General features: G+C 33.4%; 1 protein-coding gene across 1 annotated transcript; it reads right to left on the bottom strand.

Annotated features, from left to right (window-relative positions):
- Positions 1–7386: 7386 nt before the first annotated feature.
- Positions 7387–12389, bottom strand: LOC147406268 (ARM repeat superfamily protein). The gene is made up of 2 exons (XM_086434230.1): positions 11986–12389; positions 7387–8658 (listed from the first exon to the last, which is right to left on the bottom strand). The coding sequence occupies exons 1-2, from the start codon at positions 12252–12254 to the stop codon at positions 7806–7808; spliced, it is 1122 nt and encodes a 373-aa protein (XP_086290356.1). The 5' UTR covers positions 12255–12389; the 3' UTR covers positions 7387–7805.
- Positions 12390–12964: the final 575 nt, after the last annotated feature.

Below are 12964 nucleotides of genomic sequence, written 5' to 3'. Positions count from 1 at the left end.
GATTTATGAATTGCCACTTGCATCCTAAAATCAATGAGTCAACCCACACATTTATTGATCAAAGAAATTTTGATTTTTGAATTGCTACGAGTATTAAAATCAGTGAGTCAACCCACACATTTTTAACTAAAGAAATTCAATTTTTGAATTGCCACGTGTATTAAAATCAGTGAGCTAACTCGTTGTTCAATTTCATAGGAAATTTCGATTTCTAATACACATGAAAATCAGTGAATTGATTCATTGATTTTCATTGAGAAAATCGATTTTTTAACTTTCGTGTATTCAAAACTTTAATGAATTGATTAATACCAATATTAATGAGTTGAACCACACATTATTAATAAAAGAAAATCGATTTTTTTTTAAATTGCCACATACATTAAAATCAATGAGTTAATTCATAAATTTTTTATCAAATATATCTTGATTTTTGAAATGTCACGTGTATTAAAATTAATGAGTTGACTCACATGCCCGTTTTTATAGAAAATCTCTATTGGGAATTTTCAATGCACATAAAAAATCAGTGAGTTTACTCATGCGCCCATTTCATAGAAAGTTTTGATTTGAAATTTCCAATATATACAAAATTAGTGAGTTGGCTCACATATCCATTTTATAGAGAAAAAAAAATCGATTCAAATTTCTAATGTAACCAAAATCGGTGAGTCAACTTAATAATTTTGATCAAAGAAATTTTGATTTTTCAAAATCGTCACGTACGAAAAAATCATTGAATTAACTCACATATCCATTTTATAGAAAATAAATCGATTCAAATTTCTAATGTACCCAAAATCAGTAAGTCAACTCAACAATTTTGATCAAGAAAATATTGATTTTTCAAAATCGTCACGTGCGCCAAACTTAATGAATTAGCTCATACATTTCGCAAAATCGACGAATTGATCCATTAATATTATAAAATGAGAAAATCGATCCGATAATATTAATAATCAATTGGTTGATCCATCAATATTTCAGAAAATTTAAAATTGTCATTAGTGCCACGTACACCTCAAAAATCGATGAATCCATTCAGGTACATAAGAAATTAAGAAGTCAAGAATAAATAAATGGAATAAAAAAATTTAAAAAAAAAAAGAAAAATTACCTTTGTCAAATGATTTCGGATGCTTGGATTTCTTCAACAAAAACTCGAAATAGCTTATGAGCAGTGTCATGATCTTTCGAGTTTGATGTGTGAGTCTTTTTTTAAAATCAATTTTTAATTTTTTTCTTTGAGGGTAACGAAGAAGACGTTAATGGAAGTGAGGCTATGACTGATTTTTTTTCGATGGTAAAGAGAGAGGGAGAGAAGAGTTGAGGACGTTAATAGAGAAGAATATGTGATTTTTTTTTAGAAGGAAGAAGAAGGTTGTAGGTTTAATGGGTGAAAAAATGTTGCTATATTTTTAAAGAATAACCTTAAAAACGTTTTTTCCTCTCTTCAATAGTTCCTTTGATCCTCTTTTATGGTGGTTCTACCATCAAACATGAGAGAGGGAGAAATGAAAGTGATGGTGGAGGACATTGGTAGTTATGAGAAGTTGAAGAGAGGGAGATGGAAGACATGTGGAAGAGAGAGTTGGAGAAAAAATGTGTGTTCACGTATTTTTTTTCTCTTTTATTTTTTTATTTTTGGAAAATGGGGGATGGTGATCCCATGCTACTGCCTTAATGATCTCTCATAGACCATTAAATTGATTGGTCAGTTGGAACTCGATTTTAATTGAATCGGATTTCGATTTCAATTTGATCGAGTGAATTTTTTTTTGTTGATTGATTTAATTTTGAATTCGATTGGTCGATTTTAGTTTTGAATTTGGTTGATTGATTTTAATTGGATTTTAATTTTAATGTTAATAGATGGATTGGATTTTTATTTAAAAGTTTGATTGATTTTAATTTTCACTTTGCTTAATCAATTGAATTTTAATTTGACTTTTGTTTGATTACAATTTGATTTTGAATTTTAATTTGATTTGATTGATTCAATTTTAATTTGATTGGTTGATCGATTTGATTGATTCGAATGATTTTCAACTTGATTTTGAATTGAATTTCGATTGGTTTTTGTCGATATTTTAATTTGATATTTACATTTTGATTTAGATTTTATATTTCAATTTAATTTTAAAATTTAATTTAATTTTGATTTTGTATTTTACTTGGTTGATTAATTGGATTTTGATTTGATCGAATGTATTTTAATTGGTCGATTTTGTTGATTGATTTTAAAATTCAATTTTGCATTTTGATTGGTTGAATGATTTTTAAATTGATTTTCAATTAATTTTTTTATTTTGATTTTGTATTTTTAATCGATTTCTTGATTTTTAATTTAATGTAATTTTTATTTTTTATTTTAATTGAAATTTAATTTAATTTTACGATTTTAAATTGATTTTAAATTTTGGATTTTAATTGGATTTTAGTTAAATTTTAGTTTAATTTTCAATTTGAATTTTATCTTGGTTTAATTTTTTGTTTGAATTTTATTTTCGTAGGGATCAAAGTCTTTATGTTAGAGTTGGCTGTTAAGGGGCGTTTTAGTCATTTTTACGATTTTTGATGATTTTCTTAAATTTCTCTGTTTTCATCGATTTGGGTTCCATTAGACTCGAAATCACATTCTGAGTGCAATGGAGATACTTTCGAGATTTTTCGGAAGTCCAAAATTTATGAAGGGCATTTTTATCATTTTGATGATTTTTTACAGATTTTTTTTGAATTTTAGCGTGAGGTTTCTTTCAGTTACTGTGTAAGCATTTCTAAATTCCAAAGTTATATTTTCCTAGTATAGCGAAGTATCTAAGTTGTGGAACTGTGTAGCGAACTTAAACGTACGTGTTTGCTAAATCGGGTGTAAGGTGTAGCGATCCCAAGTGTGCGTAAATTTCTATATCGATTCGTGACGAGTAGGAGGATGAAAAAACTAGAAACAAAAGGAATGAAGTAGTACTCACAAGCCTTCGAGTTCTTTTATGTTTATCATTAGGAATCCACAACAGCCGACTGACGAATTATCGAATTGGGCAGATGCACAAATGGGGTGTCTACATTCAACATTAACTAGAATTTTTGTTCTAGATTACCCTAAAATCAACTAAACACACCTACAACACTTAAATATTGGTCTCATGCGAAGCATTGAATACATTAGACTCACTATAAGAGATGGATTAGGGGTTCTCTAAGTTCATTCTTTTTCTACTTATGCCTTCGAGTTTTTTTCCTAAGAGAGTTGCTTCCATATCTGCAGGGCCGGCTTGAAACAAGTTGAGGCCTTAGGCAAAATCTCAAAACGAGGCTTTTTTATATTTAATATAAATAATAATAATTACTTATTTAAATAAAAAAAATATATTTAAAATTCATAATGATGGTTTGAAAAAAAAAATTTCATTTAATTCTTTAGATCCAAAATCAATGCTTACCTGTATTTTTTGGCAGTTTTGATTTCAATTCCACTTATTTTAGATTTGGAACCGACAAGAATTGGAACCAAAAAAATATGATTCTAAGAATTGAATCGGAATAGACCCATTGACATCCCTAGTGGGTGGATTTGAGTTATTTTTTAATTTTAATGTGGAAGATGTTAGATACTTACAATCGTGCAGAAGAGATAAGGATTAAAAAGTGGTTTTTTTTTTTTTTTTTTGTGGGGGGGGAATTTAGGAGATGTTAGGATATCTTATCTCAACTTCTTAATCAATTTATTTATTTAAGGAAAAAAAAAAAAAAAAAACAACCTCCCAATTCAAACGTTAAAGGGGGGGTTTAATTAAAAAAATGGGAATCTAAAAGATTTTATCCCTGATTTTTAGTTTTTCTGTTTTGGAAAATACAAAAACACTCAAATCCAAGTTCCAACACCTAAGGGTGTTTAAATATTAAAAAAAAAATTCTGTCGTTGCTAGTTTTAAGGTTCATTGCCCCAATCTCCACCGTTTATAACATTAATGATTTACTAAAATCAAACAAATCCTTAACAAAATAAATGTGGGGGTTCGTGGGAGTGGGAGAATAAGGGGATTTTAATCACTTATGTTGAACTTATTTGCCGATTTATCTTTATTTATCCCGACCTACTCCAAAATCAAAAGAAATCAAAATAGATGGAGGTTTTGATATACTTAGTAGTTCCATTTTTTTATTTATTATTTTAATGATGATAGATAAATGGTTGGAGCACAACTATAAATTAGGTAGAATTTATTTTCAACTGATTAATCTTCCCTAAGATTGAATAGTAGATTTCTTCGATCCCTTGTCTTCAACTTGTATTAAAATCTCTTATTTTTAACCCTTGGAGGGTAGATTTTTTATTTTTATTTTTATTTTTGTAAACTACTGCTAGCTCAACTTTCTAATTAAAATACTTCAATACTTATAAAAAACCAAAAAGGTCTTATCATGTACTTGAGAAATATCAATATTGTTGAAGCCTTCGAATCACAACTATTGCTAATCTTATCTACAACATAACCACAAAATCTAAAAATTGTACCCTCCAAATGAGGTTAAAGAGAGACATTTCAGAAGGCTTAAAATCTGTTACATGAAGTTAAACAAAACTAACCAAAATATTGTGATACAAATTAAAAAATATATATGGAAAAGACCACTAGCTCTTGCAACATTGATTCTCATTATAATTATAATTTTTTTGCTTTGAAAAATCGTTTTGAAGAACCAGGATGAACACGGTGGTCTTCAAGAAAATGTTGAACGTGTTGCTCTTCAATAGAATGACGAAAGTAATCGTAACACATTCCACTTAACCAGAAACATATATGTGGTATTCTTCCCACGTTTCTACGCCCCCACAAATACAACATAATTCTTTGCCATGTTTTTTACACTTGAATAGACACACATCAAGTTTAAGCAATTAGGCTGGGCCATCAACATAATACCCTTGTGATCAATTCAAGGGATCTATCACAACACTTTTAACTTTCAATAGCAAATTAATTAAGAGAGCAAATGAATCAAGAAATATGTATAACCTAATAAAGAGTCAACATGATGCAGTAGTTTACCATAACAGAATCAAACCCACAAGCAATTTTATCTTTGCAACGTGGATGTAAGAGACCACAGCTTTACCATCTTCAGCTGATAGATTCTCCATATTTCATGCACCTACCTAGCAGCAACAGCAAGCCAACAACGAGTCCAATAGGCAAGAACCATAAACTAACATATTCTTAATACAGAAACCTCAATAGGTTTTGGCAAATGACAAGTTTTTGTGCAAATTCCATAGTTGAATATCATTTAACACTATAAACATATACAACCATATCCCCATGGAGTATGTTTATGAGTGCCAATTAGTTTAGTTATGCCTAAGCATTAATACTTGTAGCTTTTTGGATAAACTTTTTCTCTTCTCATCTGCTCCTTGGGTAGTTTGTTTGATCACAAGTTGTATATACTTGAAATTTTCTCTTTACCAAATATTATATAACAAGAAGAATGTTAGGCTCAAATTTTCAAGCCATCAATTGGGTTGGAGTTTTTCAACCTCAAAATCTAAAGTTTTTGTAACTTTGTTTTATGTGTGCATTCAAGAATCAACTATATCTTCTTCTTCAAATCAGAAGTTGAGTCGATTGTCTCGATTCAATCTTTGAATACCTACCAAAATCCATCGTAACCCTCAACATTCTTACACATGAGTAAAACAGAGGGGAGCCTAATAGAAAAGAGACCTAGTGGGGAGATTGGCCAGAAAGGGGAGAGAGAGAGAGAGGAGACACAAAGGAGAGAGGACTTAAGGTATAGAAGACAGACAGACAGGGAGATTTTGCCCAATCATCAGAGTTTAGTCTCCATCAGAAATTGATCGCTGGTCGGAGCAATTTGCCCGTCTTCATATCGGAGAGACTAGGTTGGGGCTTATAGGAGTACGTGGGATTAACAAAGATGATGTGGCAAATAAGCTCGAGATAAGTGATTAAAATCCAGTGGTTACCACTCTCATTCGTATACTTCTCTCCCACGAACAACCGTGGGAGAGCTGGACTCTTCTTGGAATCTTACATGAAAACTTGACCAACATCTATCTAACATAGTTGGCTTGGCTCAATCCTAGTGTTCTATATATATTTTTCAATCTAATTAAAATGTGTTTAATGGAATATAAGATGTTTCCCCTAAAATCTTTCATAGCGAACCGTTTGGAAATGGTTTTTCACTATTGATAACATTCGAATATCATTCTCATGAGAAGGATGTTATCAATGCCTGGAACAAGATACACACCTGCCCTCCCACAGTCCCATCCAGATTTGAATTAAAATCAAACAAAATGATTGATTGATCAGCCAAAGCAATAGGTTCAAATATATTTTGCTTGATTAATAGTATATTTAGGTCATATACACCATGAAATTTCATGCTCGTTAGTATTAATTAATAGAGAATAGTTTTGTTGGATAGAATTGGGTGCCTGACACCTTCAAATCCCTTAACCTAATCCCCTAATCCCCTAATCCCCAAACCCAAACCCCTGGTTTGCTATCCACCATGCCTGAAACATATTTAAAGTCATTCTTCAGTTTTTGGGCCGCAAAACTAAGTGAGAACTCTGTTTTTTTACTGTTGATATGTATGGATTTTGCTTATTGAAGGAGAAAATCAGGGAAGTAGTGAGTAATCGACAAGTTGATTTGTTTTTTCTTTTTTTCTTTAAAGAAATGATTGAGGAAAAGGAACTTGGATGCAAGGTCAAATGCCTCGGGTCGGACAATGACAGAATTCGGTATGTATTTGGAATTTACAGTCCAGTGCCCTCACTCATTCACTCACTATAGCAAAATGAAGTGTCATAAAAGGAAGAAAAGACATTTGGGAAAAACGTGAGAAGATGAAGACGAATAGACCTTCGAACCAATAATTCAAATGGGTGTTGTCTCATCGAAGAGTTGATCAAACAAGTCTTTGGAAAATGAAAACTACAAATTGAGTATTCATCAAAGATCACAATTTGAAGAGAGAGAACAAGATCAAGAGGCCTACTATAAGAATATAGCCTTTGATACCCGAACTGAACTCCAAGTATCGCAGATATACAAATAACAAAATTGAATTGAAGTTAGAAAACAAAAGACTTCAATTTGGTCAAAGAATTAAGATCGTTCAAACAAACTAGAGTTTCAGATCATAGAAAGCGACGAAAGAGAAGATCTAAGCTTTAAAGAAGATTGTGACTTTAGATCTAAGGATAGGTACAAAACATCACTTGTCATTTAATGATCTCCAGGGATAGGTACAAAGCTCAACTTGTCATTTGAAGATTTTCACAGGATTGAGTTCTGATTATTACAAGTTACTAGTCACTTGTACAGGGGTCAAGGCTATGGCAGATGGACAAGAAAAATGTATTGAAATTGATTAATAGATTGTACGCTGAAAGCCTCCCTAGTTTCTAAAGTTGGGCTCAGCTTCAATGCGTTTGCCGCCGCAAACTATTTTACACTTTGACCATCAGACAATTTTCTACACAACAGAATAAACAGAGGCTTACACTCGGAAGAAAAAAAAAATCAGTGTGAGGAAAACAGAACTTTTTACCGATTATATCAGTTGACGTATATGCTCTTATTCTACAAACCATGAAACCTCACAAATGACCCCATCATACACAGCTATATATCGACACTAACCAGTCACCTGATACCAACGTGGCCTGGACTGGCACTCTTGGCTACTATATCTTATTTCGTCACTATGGAGAATGACAACTCCCACTCTTTTGAGAAAGATGAAACCAACCACCAAAACACTCACTTCAAAGAAACTTCCGAGGTACAATTAGTGATTGGTAGATCAGTTGAGGTGCAAACCAAAGCTCTCTGCTGCAAATGTCTTAAGCTCTGTTCCATGCTAACTTGCACCATCTCCGCTAGCATCTTTTTTGCCTTCCCATCTCGATCTTCACCATCGACCTGAGAGACGATATTGCAGACAATGTTCTCTAGTGTGTCTGCTTGAAGCTCAGATCTTGGGTATGGAGAATCCCTCAGTAACCTTAAGAGAGTGTGTGCTTTTGATTGAGATTTGGGTGTCCCCTGAACGGTCAACTCTAGAAGACCAGGGATGACACCTTCCTTAAGAATTGGTTCCCTATATCTTGACCGGTCGCTCTCGCACATCGTTAAAAGTGCACCAACTGCGTGTTCTCGACTTAGGAGGGACCCGTTCTCAAGAACTTCGACCACCGTGAGGACTCCACCTTCTTCGGCTATCAATGCAGTCCTCCCCTCATCAAAACCCAATAAGGATTCTAACAAGGCACTACACTTTTCAGCTGTTTTTGAAGATTTCTTGCAGCTTTTGAGCAAGTTAATTAGGGGAGGGATGGGTTTCGATGAGAGTATGGTGGTGAGGTTTTCTGGATGAGTGGAGAGATTGTAAAGAGTCATCAACGCATCAATCTTGGCTTGTTGGCTTCCGTCACTTAGGATTTCGACAAGGTGAGGGATGGCACCAGAGGCACTAATAGTTGGCTTGTTGACAGCAGAAGCAGAGAGGGTAAGCAGAGTAGCAGTTGCATACTCCCGCAAATTCGAACTGTCCGACCAAAGAAAATTGATGAGTGGTTCAAGAGCACCAGCGTCTACAATCTTGATCTTATTCCTGTAAGATGAAAGAAAATACCATTAAACAGAGTGGAACTTCAAAGGTAAGCCAGTTTTATGTTTCAAATCAAAACTAGGACTAACAATGTGACACACGAAATCAGCTGGCACGGTTTAGAAGATAATGGAAGCTTTAAACAATAGCCACCTTGTAGTATTACCTAATCACGTCAGCACACTGGATATCCAGAATAAAATGAGAATGGAGATAGAATGAACATTGGAATAAACATGTATGATACATTATTTCCACTCCTATCCAAGGCCTAAATCTCGTCTCAATATTTTCTTCGGTCAGCAGAAAAATCGAGACTATCTTGACTGAAACATTACAAGTTCTTCGTTTAAATTTCCAACACATCAAATGGGTCCTTTTTAATGATTTAGATTCTAGATGTGGAAAGGAGAGGTAGATATCCTATTGCGCACCAACAAAGCCAAAACTCACAAAATAAGCTTCATAAATTACTAATATAAGAATATGTCCAACTCATTTTTGTTACAAGTACGATGATGAATTAAATTTATAGAGTATACTTGGACCCAAGGGGCAAAGGAAAAAAAAAAAATCACTTTGCACTAAAATTTTCTTATAAGCATAAATTGTTTTGGACTACCCTAAGAGTTTGTACTGCATTAGTTCCCAAACTTCCCATCCTAGTCATATTGTTCGGAACTTTTGGATTTGAGCCTCCAAAGATTAGGTAGGCCACATCACGACCACCAATGAGAGGTATTACCTCCTTTACGTAATGGGAAAATAAAGCATTTTTGGAGATTAGAAAGGTACTACCAAACACTTCCGCAAGAGTTGTTAAGGTGTGCCATAAATAGAGAGAGATGAGGTCTTAAGGGGATCTTCTACACTTTTAATAATTTTAAAGACCAAGAATCTTTCGACGTTATTTCATCTTCCATTTTTTGTTTTCACAATTTCTCATTGCATGTGAAGACTTCACTCTGATTCTGCTTCCAATTCATCTTGCTGAATTCCCTAAGACAACTTTACTCATACCTGTTGTTGCAATGAAGGTAATATTTAGATAGGTTGCTTGAATGATTATAACTTTATGTTGCTTCTTCAACAATTTCTAATCTCTAGTTGACCTCTCAATAGGATTCGACCCCCCCATTGCATAGTTTTGACCATTGCCTATTTATTAGGTTGTTCACCTATGGAATTGTCCAGTGTGATGCATCATTGATGGTTTAACAACACTTTCAAAACAAAAACAAAAAAAAAATCGATGGTTTAACACTCAGGATGTAGAACAAGAGTTGGAAAGATTTAAGGAGAGAGAGCGAGGTTTTAAAAAAGTTCACAAAATAGGGATAGTACTTGGGGTGGCTATCTCTAGGGTTTAAACCAATTTTACTTAAGTAGCCTAATTAGAAAAGGGGGAAGAAAGAGTTTCATAATTAAAATAAATCTTTGTTCATACTTTAATTTTGATTAGGAAAATACAGGGAGAGATAACATTATGGAGTGAGAAATTAATGATAAATTTCAGCTAAGAAAGAGATTTAAGAGGGAACCATGCTCCTCTTTCCATGCCCAAACCATGTTTCAACATTCTTCAACTACAATTCTATCTGCGGTAGGATGTTCGTTGCAGTATTGGTAGTGTGATCTCATTCGAATTGCTATGTTCATCGGTTTTCAAGTATAGCAAGCTGAGTATCCTCCATAGAGTTCTTTGAAAAAGACCCATGCTGAAAGTTTATTCTTTTTGAAGTTATGATGCACATTTTCCCAAACTGTAGTTAGCCCCTGTGAGGCAGATCTTTCAAGTGGTTTACTCTTGTTTCTTGACAGAGCTCTCTTCAAGTATAGATCCTTGAACTAGAAGTTTTCTTTTCTTTTTTCCTTTCTTTTTTGATAGATAAGCTAGACCTGAGTATGAGTGTCACCAACTATTACCAGGTCAGATCTTATTGTGACTGGATTCAATCAACATTAGTTCTCCTTCCGGCCTCAATTAAATCTTGTTATGAAGCAAAGAACAATATAGGTATCAAAAACAATTCCATAATATTCTAGCAAGCAATGTTGACTTCAGCAAAACAAAAAGGCAGTTCAAAGCATCATTTGCTTAAGTGAAACTGGACCCTTAAGAACAACTTCTTTTGGTGATGATATCAATCTTATCTTTAAAGTTACTCCAATCAAATACATGTACCTTTATTTATCTCCACAAAAGACACTTTAAAACACCATTTCAGCCACGTAGAGTTCAACAAAGCAATCACCTACTTAGACAATTATAAGTTGAAAACCAGGAATCTAATTCTGATTCTGGTGTCTGACCGAACAAAACCCAAAACCAACATGACTCAGCATCAAATAAGAATAGGAGTCCTAATTCTAAGCCAATTCAATGTCAAATTAGTAAGATATACTAACTTGACCGAGACGCTTACGTATAAAATTGTAATCGGTATTCGGTACAACCCAAGAAACTGACAATTCGATCGAGATGACAAGCTAAACTTCTCACAGGGGCACAATCACATATGCAGTTGATGTTTCGTCCTGGCCAAATTCTGCATCATTATCTGCTCTAAAGTGGGATTTTCTAAATAAACTATAGATTTCCGAGGGTGAGTCAAAACCCATTAAAAAATTGTGAGAAATACCATAGTAACAGTTCGGATTTGGTAATTATTCGGTGGGGGTTCAAACTGGTTAATCCAGATAAATACGGGAAAATTTTGTAAACGATTCGGGAAACTTTCGAAGAAAATACAATTTATGTTTTAGAGTTTTTTTTTTTTATTTTTATTTTATTATTACCAAAACCCACCGTCTTCTATCTTCCTAAAAATCTATTTGAACGTTGAAAAAAATATAATTTCGAAGGTGAAACATAAAAATTAACAGAATTTTGTGATTTTGAGAAATACCAAGGAATCAATTTAATGATTTATATTAATTATGGACTATGCTTCAATCTCTATTTCCAATACAAATCATTCAAATCCACTATTTATTTATTTTTCCTTATTTTCAAAATTATTCCAACTTTCTTCTTGCAAATCCAAAATACTTCAATTAAACTGATATAATTAGACCAACCCAATTCAAGAAATTTATCAATTTTAAAGTATTTAAATTTCTTCCTTCGACATGACAATTTAAAGAAAGATAAAAAGAAGATAAAGCAAAAGGGGAAAAAGTAGAAAAGCAACACTAATAACATCTGAGCTAAAGAACAATCTTTAATTTCGAAGCACATCACCATAACCAATAGAAAATCGAATTACCAACAAACTCAATAAAAACCCTAATATATTAAAAATTAAAATTAAATATAAAAAAACGTACTTTTCATCCTTGACGGCAAGATTGAGGAGAGCGAGAAGGGCAGATTCGTTATATTCGAGAGAAACAGATTTAAGCATCGAAACGAGTGGTAAGATTGCGCCGGAAAACTGACGACGATACTTCTGAGAGGTTTTTGTGAGCCGTCGTATTTCCCTTGCAGCTTGAATCTTGGAATATGGATCGTCGGATTGGATGAGTTCTATGATCTGGTTTACAACGGTCGGATTTCTAACGGAGTCGATGCCGGAAATCTGACTCTCTGACTCCATCTTCTAACTTTCTTCCCAAGAACTAGAGAGAGAGAGATGTGTGAGAGAGAGAGAGAGAGAGGTAATAAGTTAGAAGTAAAACCTGCGTGCGTTCGAAGAATTTAAGAGAGAGAGGTGAGCGAGGCGTTAAGCAACAGTCGAAACCGGTTTTTCTCAACGGCTTTTGGCTCGGAAGTTGGTTTGGGTTGGGTTGATTTGGTTCGCTAAGAGAGAGATATGAGATATTCTCTCTTCCTTATCTTTTTCGTGCAAATTGATTTTACCTAAATGTCCTTGTATTTATTTGAAATGACTTCATTATCCTTAAGTAATTGTTATTTTTCTTTCATTTTTTTTAATAGTTGCGGTTACCTGCCTTATCCTCTTAAACTGATTACTTTTCTCTTCTCTCCTTTCTTTTTATATGGTCACTTTTTTTTTTTCTCCTTTTTTTCAACGCATGCTAGAGAATCACTTGTGAAACACTTCAACTATCAGGATTGTTGATGGATCGGATCATATTTAAATCCAATCCATTTTGATCAGGGGCGGATTTACATAGGGGGTTGTGGGTGGGGCACTCCCCCTCTTAAAAGATGGATTAATAAACTATTTCAAAAAAATCTGTCATTATTGTTCCCACAAAAAAAAAATTTCCTCTTACAATTATTATTTTTTCATTCTTAATTATTCCCACACAAAAATTTCTATTCTTGGTTGCCCGCACATCG

This window comes from Akebia trifoliata, chromosome 3 (genome assembly GCF_017979445.1).
Source record: "Akebia trifoliata isolate Shusen 1 chromosome 3, ASM1797944v1, whole genome shotgun sequence".
Taxonomy (NCBI): Eukaryota; Viridiplantae; Streptophyta; class Magnoliopsida; order Ranunculales; family Lardizabalaceae; genus Akebia; species Akebia trifoliata.
This window is presented reverse-complemented; position numbering and strand designations above follow the sequence as displayed.